This window comes from Bombyx mandarina, chromosome A1 (genome assembly GCF_030267445.1).
Source record: "Bombyx mandarina strain Sakado chromosome A1, ASM3026744v2".
NCBI lineage: Eukaryota > Metazoa > Arthropoda > Insecta > Lepidoptera > Bombycidae > Bombyx > Bombyx mandarina.
In genome coordinates, this window is record NC_143234.1 from 2,387,046 (window position 1) to 2,406,492 (window position 19,447).

The 19,447-nt window shown below is 41.4% G+C and overlaps 1 protein-coding gene across 6 annotated transcripts in view; it reads right to left on the reverse strand.

The window, feature by feature from the left end:
- LOC114239569 (zinc finger protein rotund) overlaps positions 1–19,447 on the reverse strand; it is a 225,790-nt gene that overhangs the window by 116,810 nt on the left and 89,533 nt on the right. For all 6 annotated transcript variants that reach the window (XM_089739668.1, XM_089739667.1, XM_089739663.1 and 3 more), the window contains 2 exons: positions 9,366–9,486; positions 6,986–7,125 (listed from right to left, as the gene is read on the reverse strand). In XM_089739668.1, coding sequence (XP_089595794.1) covers positions 6,986–7,125; positions 9,366–9,486 — 261 coding nt within the window. The remainder of the gene's footprint in view (positions 1–6,985; positions 7,126–9,365; positions 9,487–19,447) is intronic.

Consider the following 19,447-nt stretch of genomic DNA (forward strand, 5'->3'; position numbering starts at 1 on the left):
GGCAGCCCCATCAAGCAGCATGTAGAACATGCAACTTGATGAACCTACCCAGGGTCGGGCCATCCAATCTTTCAGCTAGTACCCTCAAGACGTTGTTGGTGCTTCCTCCTACTCTACGAATAATGGATTCCACCTTTTTGCGCATTATCGCGAAGTAGTCATCCGTGTGCGCATCGGCGAACATGCCTGATGCACTACAATAAGGTGGAAGCCTCAACAACGCCCTGAAGGCATTATTATATTGTATGCGCAGGGCATTATCCGTTTTTTGGGTATGAGTAACCCAAAGACCGCTTGTGTAAAAGGATTGGCAGTAAGCCGTGAAGAGGGTAATTTTGACCGGCACTGAACAACCTGCAAATCTTTGTGCCACTACATTCCCTCTGACAGCTAATGCCCTGCGTTCCCTTTCCATGTCCATATCATCTTTTAATTCCTCAGTATAATCATAATATCGAGAGGTTTCGCTTAATACGCGACATTTATCTTTGTAATTAATAGTGTGTTTTATTTGCTACTAGCGACCCGCCCGCGCTTCGCTTCGGAAACTGTAGTTTATTATTGATTTCTCCACTATTTAAAGGATGTTATTATACATACAAACCTTCCTCTTCAATCATTCTATCTGTTAAAAAAACTGCATCAAAATCCGTTGCGTAGTTTTAAAGATTTAAGCATACATAGGGATACAGGGACAGAGAAAGCGACTTTGTTTTATACTATGTAGTGATTCGCATCAAGAGTTCGACGTTTTAAATTTAATTTCAATTAAGCTTACCCCATTCAAATAGCTGAAGAAGGTTTTTTGTTATTATACTTTTTCCAAATTTGAAACTTTAAATAGTTCTCCTGTAAAGTTGCAAAAATGTCGCTCAAACCAAATATCATTTCACCAGTCGAAATGGTCACCCACCCTTTAATATCCATCAGATCGTCAAAACGGTCTGGTTAAACGCGTAGAGCATTACATTTTCAATATTGAAGGGACTTATTGTATGCGCGTCCCGAATTTCCGAACGGTCACCGGACAAAATACGATTTTCATTTCGTGACAAATTGAGTCCATTATCCCAAGGATACGCAGTCTTGGCGTTTGATCGCGGCGCTGTTGTACTGCTTAGTGAGCTTTAGCTTTAGCTTTCGCGCCACAGAGACAGAGCTAGGATCGAATGCAATGGCACCTCTTTGTCAAATAAATAATAGTTTAAAAAAACTAACAAAATACGCTTTTATAGATTCAACTAAAAAATAGAAAATAAATTATAATAAACTTGAATTAAAAGTAGTGTAAGAAAAAATGATTTTATTGTAAAAAACCGTATTTTGTTATTTTTTTAAACTATTATTAATTTTTCATTATTTAGTTGAATTTCAATTCGCTCGAGTTTTTTTTTTCAATTTTTTTTTTAAATATTGAATTGTCATCGGTCCTTAATAAGTATACCAAATTGAGAGTTAATACGAGGTTTTGAAGGGGGTCCAAATCATGTTCAAAGATTCCGTTACAAACATACATACGTCTGAAGCTAATAAAAGCGTATTAAAATAAGTATGTATTATTATGCAGGCTATCTTCGCCGAGAAGCAGTAAGATGTTCCAAATTGATCGATCGTACAACAGATATACAATGTAATTGAGGCTTCGGTATCGTGGAAGAAGGTGACCGCCTAACACCAGGTGAGCCAGCTCATTCATTCATGTATATATTTGAAATTCGATTCTGACTTGTCCCCTAACAAAGTGCAAGACAATAATAGCTGCGAAAGTTAAAAAAGCACTTAGAGAACTATTAATAAATATAAGATCTTTTGAGCTTCCGCGGAATTTAATACATACTGTAATAGTAATATTAAATCGGTTATTACTGTCCTTATTGTCTTTCTTTTGTTTTTAATTTTTTATTATTATTAATAGTATTGTTAAATCTCTATTGATATATTAATGCTGTGATTGCCTCTAATTAGAGTTGCAGCTATCAATTGCTCTATACATGTCAATGTTATTTTATGTCTTACTGTAAACCCTGTCGGTAATCCTAAAATAAATAAATAAAAAGGAATTAACAAACAAAAAAATATTATTTATAAATAAATAAAATAATGGATAGGTATACTGCGACTAATATCTTTCCTTAGATGATTCTTGGGCTCTTGCTAATTATTGTCTAGACGAATTTACTAGCAACACTAGTGTTGTACTTTTTGTGCCTAACGTTCTAAATTTGTTTCGTTCTTATATTGGTATTCAATAATATGTACATACACTAATCTATAGTACCGAATGAATTAAATTGCGTCAACCGCGACGTTCTGTTTTGAAAACTAAACTTTAATGTTGTTATGTTGAAATGTTCACGATTTGAAAATGTTCAACCCCTAAAAAATTAGTCATATATGTCGTTTTTTTTACTCTATACCTTGTAAGTAAGTGGACTGTTGATTGTGGCGTATGCCAAAAGTCAAGGTACAGAAACTATAGTCTACAGTGTTGTTCTTCGATCAACAATAGTAACTATTGTTAGGTACTATTGTTGATCGAAGGTGTTGTTATATTGAATATGTTCACGATTTGAAAATGTTCAACCCCTTAAAAAATTAGTCATATATCTCGATTTTTTTTACTCTATACCTTATAACTGGACTGTTGATTGTGGTGTATGCCAAGAGTCAAGACACAGAACATACGCTAGCACGTTGTTCTAAAATGGTCTTCCTTTTATTAGGAAGGAATAATAGCTGGTCACGAACAGACTTTTACATTTGCTCGAGGAGATATTACTGGTGGTAGGACCTCTTGTGAGTCCGCTCGGGTAGGTACCAACACCCTGCCTATTTCTGCCGTGAAGCAGTAATGCGTTTCGGTTTGAAGGGCGGGGCAGCCGTTGTAACTATACTGAGACCTTAGAACTTATTTCTCAAGGTGGGTGGCGCATTTACGTTGTAGATTTCTATGGGCTCCAGTAACCACGTAACACCAGGTCGGCTGTGAGCTCGTCCATCAATCTAAGCAATAAAAACCTAACAGGCTAAGAGCGACTACTTCGCCAATGCATGTATTATGAATTCATTATGAGAAGATCTAGTGAGAAACTCAACTAGCTGATCTTATAGGTCTCTTAATACTAGAGCTGAAGGTGACTAGTTCAGTGTTAGTGGGTCGTGTGGATTCTGATGACGTTACGTGAAGCAGTCAGCGGTCGCCACGATGATGAGGTTATAATATCGCATCGCCTTATCGAAGTGTCATCGCGTTCCGGCTTCATTTCATTGTTTCGAAGACTACGTGTGCATGATTTTTTTTAAGGGATTTCATGACCTGGTAACTGAGACCTTTAAGTCATGTCTTATTTTAATTTATATTCATATTTTTATGAAAAATTATATTATGGAGTGAAATGAAATGAAGACATTAATCAACTGGGATGAAATTAAATGAGATGAATTGAGATGATATGGGATGAAATATAATCTCAGTAAAATGGTGGTCATTTACTAAGATTTTTTCAGTGGACTTTTTGGAGGATCCCGAGAAGTTACCTCCAGCGGCTTTGTTTCATTTTCCCACATTTGTGCACTTTCACAGATATTAAAACAGTTAATAAACCACCATTATTACACATTTAAACCCGAAGAAACACTAAATAGACAAAATAAAACAAATCACACAACTTCACTCCTCGCGTTCCCGCCAAAAGTCCGTGTGTATGATTGTAGTCTGAGTTATTTCGATACAATAATTATGTCCCGTTATCCGAATTTTTCGGCTTAACATTTTGGCGTCGGGCGGTTTTATCAAACAAAAAGCTACCGGTGTTCCTTTCCAGTGGTTGTCAACGTTAGCAGGGCACAAATTAATACGTAATACGAGTATCTTAGAAATCGAATACAAATATCAGTTGTATTGTGTAAAGGCTGTCCCACCTTCAAGCCAAAATACGTAACTATTCTCAATCTGTGACCCTATAAATTCCACCGCACACTTGCAACACAAAGAAACTGACTAAATATACACATTATTTTATTGTAAAAGAAGAAGTTCAAATTTGAGTATTTCAAAATTGACAAACACTGATAGTCTGTTAAGACCTAATTTAATATTAAATTTCTTTCAAAGATTGAGCACCGCTGACGGCCGGCGAATCCAAAAGCGAATTTCGTCCACGGGATTCCGTAAATTTACACAACTATCAAACGAGGCAGCTTTTTGTCAGCCGGCCCTCAATGCACCACGGGGAATGCCGGAGGATTCCCGCACCGAACTGATTAGTAAACTTTTACCGTTTTTAATTCCTATTTCTAGAAATATTAACGGCACAACGACTTCCCATTCTTTGGGATTCGACATTCGTTTGTGTTTGTATATTTTTAATGTGATAGCGAATTTGTGTTAGGACTTTTTGAAATGATAGAATCGGTGACACAGTCTTGCTAATTTTCTATGTGATGAATGTGTATAACGAACATTTTCTATAGTTTGGAAATGTGTGAAAAGTCGTAGCTTTTCTTCTCTACCTATTCGCTGGTAGCCTAAGAGGCTATTCCAGCTACGCCCGAACGATTAGGTGAGCTCACGGACTCAATCTGAGAGAATTTGCAATTCTCTTGCAACAACTAAATTCAATAACAACTTTATTCTACAATTCAGTTTGAACGTCATACAATTGGTAAATATTTCTTACCAATTTTCTTTTTTTTTATATTCTTTGCACACGGGTCTCACCACTGCGATTTTTCCCACTGAGTTTCTCGCTGGATCTTCTCAGTGGGTCGCGTTTCCGATCCGGTGGTAGATTTTGCGAAGCACGACTCTTGCTAGGGTTCGTGTCGGCAACATCGTCAGATTTGAGCCCCGTGAGCTCACGTACTAGCCCGGCGACGCTGACACGTTCTCTCTAGACCATCAGCTTAGGTAGGAAAAAAAAAGTGCCTAGAAATTCATGGGCAGTGTTTAAAGGCAACAGAAATGAATTCTGCTCCAATGGCAGCTCGGGCGGTAGTAAGGAAGAAACGATGAAATCATCTGAAATACCCCGGAGCACTCCCCACGGAACATTTGGCTCTAAAATTCTTAATAATTATTCTCGGCTAAGTGTACTTTAATGTGGTCTTCAAAACGGCGTATTTAAACATCAGTTAGTTGATCAATTAATGAGTTTTGAGCGAAAAACAAAATAGAAAGTTAACGATCGGTGCAGGACAGCAGTTCGAGTAGAGATAGCAAAACAGAAATTCACAACCATCTGTCCGTTTCTGCGACGAGGCATTCGTGTGTTCCATTTTGAGTGTGCTAGCTTAAAAAAAAAGGTCTAATATTTAAAGAAAAAAAGACATGCCCGCTGAGTTTTTTTCCATTTCTTCTCAGGACGGAGGCTAGTTTTTGTGAATTGGCGATAGTTCTTTTTGACTTTCAACAAGTATGTACTTTCATTACGTTGAATAATAAAAAAATGATTTGATTTGATTTGAGCAGTTCTTCTTCTTTTTGTCTCTATCTTATCCCTCTAGGTAGGGTCGGCACAGCAAATTTTTCTATTCCATTCTCTTCTATCAGCCGTCACCTCAACACTCACTCCTCTTTCTCTCATATCGTCACACACTCCATCCATGTCTCCTTCGGTCGACCTCTTCCCCCTCTACCTTGCACTACCATTTCCACACTTCTCTTAGTCACATGCATGCAGTGTGCTAGCAGCTATGTGATGAAATCGAGAGTCCGAAATAACGTCTCATTATTGGCAACATTGACATTCTGATGTCCATGGATTCCAGTATGGTACTACATTTTTCGTGTATTTGACTTACAAGCTGCAACACAAATGTTTTGTATTTGTATTATGTAGTATAAATCTCAAAGAATTTTAACCTAATTTTAATTTTTGTGACGTCATATAATTTTATTTTTCTTGCACGAGTTTGAAATTATTAAAACGATGTGACCTAACCGTTGCCAAGATGGTAATTAGTTGGCATCGCTCGTGAACATTAGAAATGCCATGAACACAAACTGCTGCATACCACAATATTAATATTTAACTTATTCAATGAAATTAAACAAATTTGAAATAAATTTTTTTTCTGCTGTCGGTACATTGTTGACGAATTGTATTTTGATGATGCAGCCGCCGCGGCTCATTGTCATTGCATTTCGGCGCGAACAACCGACAGTTGTCTCTAAAGTTAGCGTGTATTTCTTCATATTCGGGGAGCGAAAAGTCGGTTGTACTATAACTTAGATATAATATAATAATATATTAACTTGTATTTAAGTTCTGGGCTGTCAACTCATCGAATATAATTTACAGATTTATTTAAACACAATAGATCAAGACAAAACAATTTTTTTTATTGCTTATATGGGTGGACGTGCTCACTGCCCACTTGGTGTTAAGTTGTTACTGGAGCCCATAGACATCTATAACGTAAATGCGCCATCCACCTTGAGATATAAGTTCTAAAGTCTCAGTATAGTTACAACGACTGCCCCGCCCTTCAAACCGAAACGCATTACTGCTTCACGGTAGAAATAGGGAAGATGGCACCTACTCGCGCGGACTCACAAGACGTTCTACCACCAGTAAAAGTACGTACTAATTTGTCACGGTAGATGTTTTTGTTTTGTTTAGTAGCTCTTAAAAATAATTAAATCGTGATAATATTTTATAGAAATAGTTTGATTGGCTTTTTTTTTTATTACCTTAGCTGATAGCCTTGAGAGGCTATTTCGGCGTAACCTTAACTAGTAGGTGAGCTCACGGGGCTCAAATCGGAGATTCTACTACCGGATCGGAAACGCGACCCATTGAGAAGATCCGGCGGGAAACTCAGTAGGCTAGATTTGCATTAAGTCAATAATAAAAGGAGAAATCGTCTGTCTACCTTTGCCGGCTAAAAATTAGCTCTGTCATGAAAAACACTTAAAAACAAATCATAAGTATAAGAACGTAAGGATCATTGTCATTATCGATTGATTATTTCTAGTACATACCTGAGGGCACATCTTGCAGTGGTATTTCCTGGCGTGACCGTGGAGTGGCTGCAACTTGGTGGGGCCCTTGCCCAAGGGCTGAGGCACCACCAGCAGCCCGCTACCAGTATTCGTGCCTACTGGTGACGACGATGAGGAACCTGAAAATAAACAAACAAAAATGAGCCATTAACTAGGAGCCATTAATTAACAAATTATAATTTGCGTAATTACTGGTAGTAGGACCTCTTCTGAGTCCGCGCGGGTAGGTACCACCGCCCTGCCTGTTTCTGCAGTGAAGCAGTAACGCGTTTCGGTCTGAAGGGTAGGGCAGCCGTTGTAACTGTACTGAGATCTTAGAACTTATATCTCAAGGTGGGTGGCCCATTTACGTCGTAGATGTCTATGGGCTCCAGTAACCACTTAAGACCAGGTGGGCTGTGAGCTCGTCCACCCATCTAAGCAATAAAAAAAGAGTGCGTTTAAATGACCTCAGTGTGCGTAGAGCGAGTTTTTTAACGTTCTCGATAGCGTAAAAGTTAACTCGAATTTGTATGGAGCTTGAACGTTAGCCTACGTTTGTCGCTAGAGGCGCTGTTTTACGCTATCGAGAGCGTTAAAAAACTGGCACTAAACACACAGATGACGCTTTTTTTGTAAATCGGTTTGTATGAAATGAAAACTACTTTATAAATGTAGGTAGTTTTATGTCTTGTTCATTGTTACTCAACTTCAAACGGGTTAGAAAGAGACAAAGCATGGCATTATGTACATTTTTAAAACAGCGTGTTTGTTAAAACCGAAACTTTGATGTTGTACCTGAAGCAGTGGTTTCTTGTTACGATTCCTATGAGTTACCCAATTGGAGCAAAAGATCGGGATAGGTAATAAGTTTATTAAATTTAAAAAAAAGGTGCGTGTACTTATGTACCTACGCGCGTAAGAAGTTATACTCTATTTTTATGAAATTTATTTCTTTTTTATTTATTAAAATTTTAATCAATTTGAAAAAAAATCGATTAAACAACATCCTCAAACACGCATATTGGACATCCCTTTTCTTGACGTCGTATAAATTCGGTAATTCTCGGTACGGTTCGGAAAGTTCACCTGCGGCTATATTCAGACTCGCCAAGTTACATCGGTCGTATTGAACGATTTAGTGGGCAACTTCATTTCTGTTAATTTTGTGTCACGGTGCGCGTGCATCGTAAAATTTCACTCTCATCAATTTTTCATAACGCGCCTATAGAAGTATAACTTCAATAGTCAGATCCGAGACACGGTTATCTGATTCCCTCTACTAAGGGAATTCGAGACTGATAAACAGACTTAAATATGTTTCAATATATGAGGCCGTCAGCGAAAAAGTGGCCTAGCCTACAATTTTTCATAATTATGCTTATAATCTATATCTATACTAATATTATAAAGAGGAAAGATTTGTTTGTTTGTTTGTTTCGAATAGGCTCCGAAACTACTGGACCGATTTGAAAAATTTTTTTTCCATTATAAGCCGACATTGTCCCTGATGAACATAGGCTACTTTTTTTTAATTTTTTTTTATTTTATTTTTTTGGTTTCATGTGTGTTTTAATGTTTCCGAAGCGAAGCGAGGGCGGGTCGCTAGTTGTGTATATTTCACTGTATTTAAAAAGTAATAAATTTTGATGCAAAACTGACCTACCCATAGTTTCACCCATAGATAACAGATATTGTTTTTTGCCTACTCATATTCATGAGAACTTGAACCTCATTGCTCCAAAATAACTATGGTAAGCTTAGGTCACTTTGGCGTTGACGGCCTCATATACGTAGCTATGTATAATGGATATTAAACGCCCTAACAAAAAGCAGTCTAGCCGGATCGGCAAGCTAATGTGTCTAAAGTAGAAATCGGACTTACGACCGACAAGCCTAGCTGATAAGGCTCAATATAACGCACTGTGCCATCAAGTTGTTTGAATTGAGCAAGCAAATGATCTTAGAATCTGTAGGTATTTATTTATACTTTACTAATATTACTTAATTTACTAGTGGTAGGACCTCTTGTGAGTCCGCACGGGTAGGTACCACCGCCCTGCCTATTTCTGCTGTGAAGCAGTTATGCTTTTTGGTTTGAAGGGTGGGGCAGCCGTTGTAACTATACTGAGATCTTAGAACTTATATCTCAAGGTGGGTGGCGTATTTACGTAGTAGATGTCTATAGGCTCCAGTAACCACTTAACACCAGGTGGGCTGTGAGCTCGTCCACCCATCTAAGCAATAAAAAAAAAGAAAAAGAAATTATATATGAGAGCAGAGGTGACGTATGATGGACCTGAATGGAGAAAGAGAAAACGCTGCGCCGACCTCACTTATTGTGGGATAAGAGTGAGAAGAAGAATTTCACGATAATTACCAGATCGTCCAGGTCCAAGGCCCGTTCCGTACAGCATCTGGCTCATGGACTGGTGATGGCCCAAACGGTCGTCAGCTTTCTGGTGACCGCCGATCGTGCCATCTCCCGCATTCATCTTTGCCTGAAAGAATAAAGGATGTGGTTATTTTAAGCGAGAGTAGGATTTTTGTGTAGTGTAGATAATATACAATGTTGCATATGACGCATATGTTGCATATGACGCATATGTTGCATATGCTATATGACGTGTATGTATGTGCGATGTCGACGGCCGACGTTCCTGCGAGGGCAGTCGTTCGCCTACCGCCAGCTAAGCAAGGTGTGCAATAAATGCCTAATATATCATCAGTATTTTATTGAGGAACCCAACCAAATGTTACTAAAGTTGTATTGCTTAATTGAACAGTGGACAGAACGTCAAAGCTTTTTTTAAATCTTATTCGTCACAATGCCCCATAGACACAGCCCATTGAGTTTCACGCCGGATCTTCTCAATGGGTCGCGACTCCGATCCCGTGGTAGGTTCTACGAAGCAACGCTCTTGCTAGGGCTAGTGTTAGCAAATTCTCTCAGGTTGAGTCCGTGAGCTTATCTACTCTTCCGGACGTAGCTGGAATAGCCCCATAGCCTACCGGTGTAAAGGTAGGAAAAAAATCACAATGCTAATTTAAGATGTGGAAGTCAGTTGCGTGTTTTCTACCGAAACATTTGAATTTTACTGGTGGTAGGACCTCTTGTGAGTCCGCGCGGGTAGGTACCACTGCCCTGCCTATTTCTGCCGTGAAGCATTAATGCGTTTCGGTTTGAAGGGTGGGGCAGCCGTTGTAACTATACTGAGATCTTAGAACTTATATCTCAAGGTGGGTGGCGCATTTACGTTGTAGATGTCTATAGGCTCCAGTAACCACTCAACGCCAGGTGGGCTGTGAGCTCCTCCACCCATTCAATTAATAAAAAAAATCAAAATAAAATTAAATCAACACTAAATAGCCTAAATAAAATTATATCAACAAAACCAAGCGCATAGTGAACATTAATAACTAACTACCTTCAAAATTATAATAATAACTACACACCCTTTCTGTCGCGAATATTAATAATGTTAACAAAGGGTAACTAACAATAGTGGTCACTTACTGCTAAATGTGCAAGTGAGCTCCGATAAGGCGGTCGGATAAATCATTTTGAGTTGTGTCACACACTGTTTTTATGGTTAAACAACGCCGATACTTAGTTCTGCGGTATATATCTTTCATTTATTTTCTTTATTATTAAAATATTATGTTATAATTTTAGTATACAAAAAACAAAAACAATGCACACTCTGAATATATAATCTACTCTTGAAGTCGATTAAAAATAACTTAGTAATTTCTTTTTATAATGTAATAGTGATTCGTCACTTTAACTTGTACTGCGATGCAATACTGACAGTTCGGAGGTCAGCGGAAAAGTTATCTGAACGCGAGATTACGATCAACCTAAATGGACACCTTTCTACGATAGTGACTACGGGCAATTAGCTGCAGAGCAATTCAGACGGCGAACTCCTCTCGTTCATTAAAAGAAAACCCCAATAAAATAGTTGTACGTCGTTAGCAGCCGTGTGTACGAAGCCCGGGTAGTACTTATTTGGAACTTGGTTACCAGTTGACTTGTCACTTGCCCCGGGCGATCGGCAAAAACCATTGGTCATTTTGTTCCGACTAGTAACATTTGTAGAGATGATACGTCCACTTTTTTGGCGAATCTTTTTATATGTAGTATTTTCGTGTATGTAAAGTACTTCGATTTCTATGTTAATTATTTTGACTAGTGACTTTGAAAATGTTTTGCTTTTGTTCTATCTTTCTTAAAATTACTCTGAATGTAATCTATAACCAGGAAAATGAAAATAGGGTCCCTTGTTCCAACACTATTGGTTTCTAGTCTGTACCGCAATTTTGTTTGACTGCCTAAATATTTTAACAGCTATTCACACCAAAAATATATTTTTTATATCAACGAAAGAATCCTTCGGAAAGCATGAATGCAAGATATTACCAAGTATAAATCACTATAAAAGTATCATGCTCACGAATCGCGGAAACTTATTTTTATTAAAGTTTTTCGATGACGAGCTGATAGTCCACCTGGTGTTGAGTGTCATTGGAGCCTATAGACATCAGCCACGTTAATGCCGCCACCCACTTTGAGACATGACCTCTAAGTCAGTTATTATAAAACATCGACCGCCCTATCCTTGAAACTGGAATGCATTCTTTATTGCTTCGCAGTAGAAATAGGCAAACGTGGTGGTACCTACCCATACAGACTAACAAGACGCCCTAGCTACAATGGTACTATTCAAGAGATAATGCCCAAAATGCGCTTGCTAGTAACGACTCTGTGGATATAAATATATTATTATAAAACTTATATTCGCAACATCACGGACGGTCCAAAACTAATATTTTAACCGGACGAGAGCCGGCGATCGTAATTTACTGTAACCACGACGCCGCGCGCCGTCCGGACAAATCGACCGTTGCTAATACGTTTTGCGATTGTCTTGAGATTAATTAACAAATGCTTGGACACCCCAGATGCAGATTAATTCGTAAAATATTACGGACGTTCCTCTATATTTTGTCAGTGATATTTATTTATGTTTATTTACATAAGGGTACGCGAAAGATAGCAACAAATAACTAAATCTTGTGTTTGAAAGGAATATTAGCAGAATAGCCAAAATGCTGGCATTTTTGCATGTGTGATGGTGCGCAATAAATGGCAATAAATAAAGCGGTGATATGTGGTACAGCATATTTTGAACACGCACGGTTTGGATTGCCAATTTTTACATTGGAACTAGTAAAAGGATTGCATTAGAAAATAAGCTAAATAATACTGAGGAAGATGTAGAATTAGTCTGATTAATAGCCGCTCTTCGTTCTAGTATCTGAGATACTGAGATCTTCTGAACGATTATGAAGAATAATTGTCACATTTAAGTTAATACACAGTATGTGTACTAAACTTAGAAAGCTATTTTATAATTTAAGAGAAAATACAAATTAGTTTTTGGCACAAGCATTTGCATTTTGGTACAGGAAAATGTCCTTAACTTCGCCTATAAAAAACCCAATACCTTTACCAAAACTGTTGGCTTTTAGATGGCGTTTTTAACGCTATATTTTTTATCCTACCTATGCTGATAGCCTTGAGAGGCTATTTCAGCTTCACCCTAACGTTTGTAGGTGATCTCACGGGGCTCAAACCGGAGAGTTGCTAACACTGACCCTAGCAAGAGCAGTGTTTCGCAGAATCTACCACCGGATCGGAAACGCGACCCACTCAGAAGATCCGGCGAAAAACTCAGTGGGATGTGTCTATGGGTTAATTCGCTCGTGGAGCCCTTCGTCGCAAGCGACGTGTTCGACGAGGACGGTGACCGGTGCTTGTGGTGCCTAAAAGCACCGTTAATGGATCAGGAGGATCCGTAATGACGTTGTTTGGGCGACGTCGACGGTTTACCATTCGGTCTACCGGGTCGGGTATGTAGTTTCCAGCGGCCACGACAAGAGGGTTCTCATGTCGTGCCCCTATACGATTTTTGTTTCCGTATTATTTTTGAGGCTTCAAACTGGAGCGCGTGAGTGATTTGCGGCAGAAGTAGGCAGGGTGGTGGTATCATCGCAGTTTATAACTACCACCGATATTCAAATACGAACATACATAATTACGATAAGTAACGCAATAACTTAACCCCGCCACGGCCGAGACAAAACAACGATAAATCAGCGGAACTATTCGGTCCCAAAGACCGATACATTACAAATTAATTTAGGCCCGCGATAACGCCCTCTGGCGACGAGATCTGAAATTTAATTTTCCCTCGGACATTCAAGGGTTATATGAGTATGAAGATCGAGAACTGTAATTAATTTGTAAGTGAAATTTACGAATAGTTTTCGTGACGCAATTGAAGGGAAACTTTTAGCCATATATTGGACAAGAGAGCTTGTAACGGGGAGCTTCTATCTAGAGGTTAAACATCTCCGTCGTGGCAGCTTTGCATCACATGACCTATTGACAGCACTGACGCAGCATTCAAGCTCAGTTTTGACTCACCACAGAGAACGCTAAACTAAATGACACGGCTTCAATCTCGGAAGGTAATGATAAGTAAGGTTGGCGGATATAAAGGAAACAACATATCTAGAACGGTAATGTAGGTTAATTAGGACCTCGGGGGTGAACTCCATTGTTAGGTTGCGCGAATAGTAGGAGAAGTTGGCAACAATTTTTGGGTAGAGGTATTTGAGGCAAGCTGAAAACTTGTTCCGTACCTCTACTGATACACCCTAACTTGGAATTACAGACCTGGCTGGTGAGTAGCGGGGTGAAATAAAGACTTAAATAAAAAAAATTTTTTTTAGAACCAGGGTCTTGAATTTTCTTAAATGACATCCTAAAGGAATTCCCGCATAAGCCTTATAGCCAGAGGTTCCAATCAATCTCTGAGACAAAAATTATCGGGAATCTAATCTCTAGTTCTGTATTGAATGTCATGGAAGCTCACAGATCAAAGTTTCACGCACGGAAAATTCTATGATAAATTTTATTGCTCAAGCTTTCTTTTCCCACCTATGCTGATAGGCTTTGAGAGGCTATTTCAGCTTCGCCTTGACTTGTAGATGAGCTCACGGGGCTGAAACCGGGAGTGTTGCTAACACTCAAGCAAGAGCAGTGCTTCGCAGAATCTACCACTGGATCGGAAACGCGACCCACTGAGAAGATCTGGCGAGAAACTCAATGAGTTGTGTCTATGGGATAATTTACTCGTCGAGCCCTTCGTCGCAAGCGACGGGTTCGACGAGGACGGTGACCGGTGCTTGTGGTACCTTTTTTTTTTTTTTTTTTATACGCTGGGGAATCCATTTACGGATACCCGGTCGAGAGGGGTAATAGACCGGGTTATGTCGGACTCCGGCGCCTCCAGAGAAGAAGAGGGAGAAGAGGAAGACCAAAGTCCTCCTCTTCTTCCAATTCCTACCGGGAAACTACGTCTTGAGAAAGGCGCGCGAGGCGCTGCCCGGCGTCTACCACGCAGGACCCGCCCCGCAAAACCGACTACCGACTAAACTCCATTGAGCTCCACCACTCCGACTCCACGAAACCTACGGTACCGCACTATGCGCGCCGCAGGCTCGCCGTCGCCGGTACCCGTCCTGACAATAGGACGGGATCCAATCCCCGGGAAGATCCCGGAGGACGTCGTCTCGGGAGACACCGTGAGTGGCGCATAGGCCTAAAAGCACCGTTAATGGATCGGGAGGATCCGTAATGACGTGTGCTCAAGTTAGATCCATCACCCATGTGTTAAGTTGTTACAGAAGGCGAAATATGTATAAATACAAAACTATGTCATGATCAGTTTTCACCGAAAATTTTCAAAGGAAAATCAATAAAAGCAACGCAAACAAACTCATTAATAATCTCGCATGTACATTTAGTTACAGAAGTGTATTCGAAAAATGCAGTGGATTTTTTATTGAGCTTGGGTATGTTGCTACAACTATTTAAGCGTGCATTGTCAATGCGACTGCACTTAATTATTTATTGCAGAATCTAGATTATAATGCAGCGTTAACATAAAATGCAACAAAGTAAATTTAGGTCGCGATATTCGTCGGCGAATTTTTACAGTGGGGTCGTAAAAACGTCCGGTGAAATAAATCTTTAGTAAAGAGCCATCTATCCGCCACTTATGGCAACTTTAAACAAAAGAAAAACATTTTTTATTTAATACAGGTATTTTATAAGGAATTTTAAAATGTTAAGCTAACCAATCCGTAAACAGATTATTCTAGACGCAAGTGACATTCTTTATTCCATTCAAGAGTGCAATAGGAACTATTAGTAGTTTTTCGCGAGAACACGAAAGATGAGTTCTAAGTCTCAGTTTTATACTATAAACCTGTGTGCTTAGTGCGAGTTTTTTAACGTTCTCGACAGCGTAAAAGTTAGGTCATATTTGTATGGAATGGGATCGTTTGCGTAAGTTTGCCGCTAGGAGCGCTGTTCCAACTGCATACAAATTTGAGTTAACTTTTACGCTATCGAAAACGTTAAGAAACTCGCACTAAGCACACTGTGCTACACCACAAATCGAAACGCATTACTGCTTTACGACAGAAATAGACAGGACGGTTTTACCTACCCGTGCGTGCTCACAAGACGTCTTTACCACCGGTAAATTTAACTCAAGTTTTCCGCTGAGCAATGATTTAGGAGTTAAGAGGAATTAGATGAGTCTTGAGAGGGGGATTCACGACAGATGACAGGGCCCTACAGAAGTGCAAGGAACAACGGACGTGGGCGTGACCGCCTGCGGGGGACAGTTGCAAATGAGGACCTTTTTGTCATATACCCGGAGGAGTTACACAGTACATGATGAATGCAGTCACTCAGTTACTATGCACATTACAAACATACATAGTATAATTATATGAAAAAGGGAAAAATTGCATTAATAATTAATATCAGCTACATTTACAGAAAATATTGAAAACAAAAACAAGATCAATAATGAAGAAAGTTAATGATTAAAAATTTTACTTAATTAGTTGCAACTAAATAATGTGCAGGGAGTTAAAAAAAAAATCTATTTTCAAAAATTTTCCTACACCAAGACTTCAACACGCATCAACTAAATTCAGAAGTAAATTTAAACGAACGCCATTGACCTCTTAGATGAAAGACAACAATTATTTTTTTTGAGTCAGTACTCGATACAATGCAGAGTAAAATTTATTTTACAAAAAAAATTCTTCCTTCTATTTTTTTGTTTGAAGTCGGTTAATAACATCGATTTGCCGAACTAAGCATATTATGTGAGACATCCGTTGTTAGACTCACAGCACGAAATAAATATAGCATCCGAATGCCGCACAAGACTGGATCTCTTCTTATTATCACCGTCCATCATCACTCATCATGACTGAGCTACATTACGTACTTTAATAAAAAAAATATTGCCTTTGTAGGCAGACGAGCATCCAGCCCACCCGATTGTAAGTGGTTACCGTCGCTCATGGACGTCAGCGATACCAGAGGCATAGCCAATTCGCTGCCTACCATTGAGTACTCTCCACAAGCCTCGTTTAATAATGTATCTCGGAATCTCAGAACCGGCGATACCATTATTGTTATTTTTCTATTATTATTATTAAAAAAAAAAAAAAAATATTTACAATACTGTGCCTTGATGACGTAGCATATGCACAAGGTTATGCGAGATGAAATACAGATTTTATGTCTAGCTGACTCCCAATGTCTGTTTCTGAGATCTATCCACAGATATTGCACACTTTTAGGTTAAGTCACAGCGTAGTAGTTATTTTTTTTATTTTTTTTTATGATTGAAATATTACTGGTGGCCGGGGGCCTTTCCAGCTTCACCAGGATAGGTGGGCGAGCAAAGGCTCAGCCAGGACGGGTGGGAGTTGCTAACAACTGCCCGAGCGCCTCCGAAGGAGACCTAACAACTCAAGAGCAATTGCTTCGCGAATGAATCTACTACCGGATCGGAATCGCGACCCACTGAGAAGATCCGGCGAGAAACTCAGCGGGCTGATGCATGGGTTAGGTTGCACGTCGACCTCTTTGTCGAGTTCGACGAGTACGGTTACCGGGGTTCCTCAGCCTGCTCCTAGTGCTAGAGCTGAAGGTATCTAATGCAACAGTTATTGGATCTGATGGATCCGTAAGGACGTGTGCGTAGTAGTATCTCTCGTTACGAGTACACAGAACGTCTTGCTAATTAGGCCACGAATGCTTCACGGAACATTTGACATTACGTGTTTAACGTTACGTGAAAATTGACCAAAAACTGCCCATTCTCCTATTATTGTACAAAGATTTGCTTAGATGGGTGGACGAGCTCACTGCCCACCAGATGTTAAGTGGTTACTGGAGCCCATAGACATCTACAACGTACATGCGCCACTCACCTTGAGATATAAGTTATAAGGTCTCAGTATAGTCTCAGTATATTCTACACATATGTCTATGTACATGCAACTAAGAATTAAACTTCTTAGGATGGGTTTATGTGGTAGTATATATATACTAAAAACCACAATTCATTCTCGCTCACGACTCGGTCGTGCGCGGACGTGCTTTCCGATCCGTGGCCCGCTTGCGAGCTACGTCTCTGAACTCACAGTTGTGCTCGACAGTGTAGTGACCGTGAATACATCGTGCGTACAATTCAGTAGTGCGGACGTGCCGATCCGTTGGTCGCTTGCGATCTGCGTATCGAGATCCATTTTTGTGCGCTAAAGTTTTGTAACCGCGAACCCACCCTTACCAACTGCCTTTTTCAAGGCAAAACCAATCGCTACGTTCAGCTTCCTGTGGCACTCACAGGCTAGCGATTTCCTAACCCTTCCCAAAAACAACAGTCTTTTTCAAGACTAGACCCCCGCTCGCGATTCTGCCTGCTGTAGCACTATACAGCCCGAGCGGGTTCCTTTCCTTTTCCCCGCCGATTGCCGTTTTCACGGCATAGGCATTCCCCCCCCCTGCTCCTTGCTGTCCTGCAGCACAGGGGGGTTACAAATCCTATCCGGGGCCTCGCCTTTCGGCGAGTTCAACAAAAGTCCCGGGGCCGCCCCCCCCGGGCAAGAAGACCGAAGAATGGAGAAAGAAGACGCTAGTGATATTGTCGGGTTCCTCCGGGATAGGTACCCGTCAATTAGGGCCGAGTACCTAGAGTTTAGGGCCGCCCGTGGCAATCCCTCCCCCCCCGCGTCCGTCGCCGCGTATCTCAAACGTGCCTCGGAGGCACGCCGCGCGCCCCCCGCCGCCGCGTCAAGTTCGAGCGCACGTTCCCACGATGCGGCTCACGTAGCGCCTAACGCTACCCCCACCCCCGCGCCCGCGTCGTTTACGTCATCGCGCGCTTCATCCGTCGCGACCTCGATCGTTTCGAGTTCAGGCTCCGATACCGAATCGGAGATGGATTTCGAATCCGCGTCAAGCCCTCAGCCTGGAACTTCGGATGGGTTCCAAACCGTAACGCGCGGAAAAAAGCGTACTCGCGCCGTGGAGTCCCGGAGCTCCACGACGAAGCAAACTAAATCCGCGACCGCCTCCCGCCCGCAGGTAGTCGTGACACCGGAGTCGGACTCCGCTCGCCGCGTAACCCCGCCGCCGCGTCCCAAGCCCGCGCCCGCTCCCAAAGTAGCTGCCCCGCCCCCGCTGATACTTCAAGAGAAGACAGCGTGGAATCGCGTGTCCCAGGCCCTTCAGGCAAATAAAATTAACTACACCCATGCGCGTAACGTCGCGCATGGGATTCAGATTAAGGTCGCAACGCCGGGCGACCATAGGGCCCTCTCAGCATACCTCCGAAAGGAGAACATAGGTTTCCACACCTATGCTCTTCAGGAGGACCGCGAGCTCCGCGTAGTAGTACGCGGAGTCCCCAAGGAGTTGGACATAGACTATGTTAAGGAGGATCTGACCGCTCAGGCCCTCCCGATAGTTAGTGTGCACCGGATGCACAGCGGGCGGGGCAAACAGCCCTATAATATGATACTCGTGGCGTTAGAACCCACCCCGGAGGCCAAAAAGAAGATCGCATGTCTCACGACAATTTGCGGCCTATCCGGGATCTCGATCGAAGCCCCCCATAAGCGTGACACTCCCGGGCAGTGCTACCGATGTCAGCTTTACGGCCACTCGGCTCGTAATTGCCACGCGCGCCCCCGCTGCGTAAAGTGCCTCGGCGACCACGCCACACTAGATTGCTCGCGTGTTAGGGAAACCGCGACCGAACCTCCAAGCTGTGTCCTATGCCTTAAGCAAGGGCACCCCGCGAACTACCGTGGATGTCCTAGGGCTCCGCGCAAGCGTTCAACCCTCCCAGCTCCGCGAACCGTCGGCCCAAAGACTTCGGCACCCTCAGTGCCGAAACCTGCCTTCGTGCCGGCTGCAGTTCCCACGGTTTCAGCGTGGAAAAAGCCGCTGCCGTATACGAAGGCGGGAACGCAAACCGCACCCCCGCCCCCGCTCGCGACACGCCCCGCGCC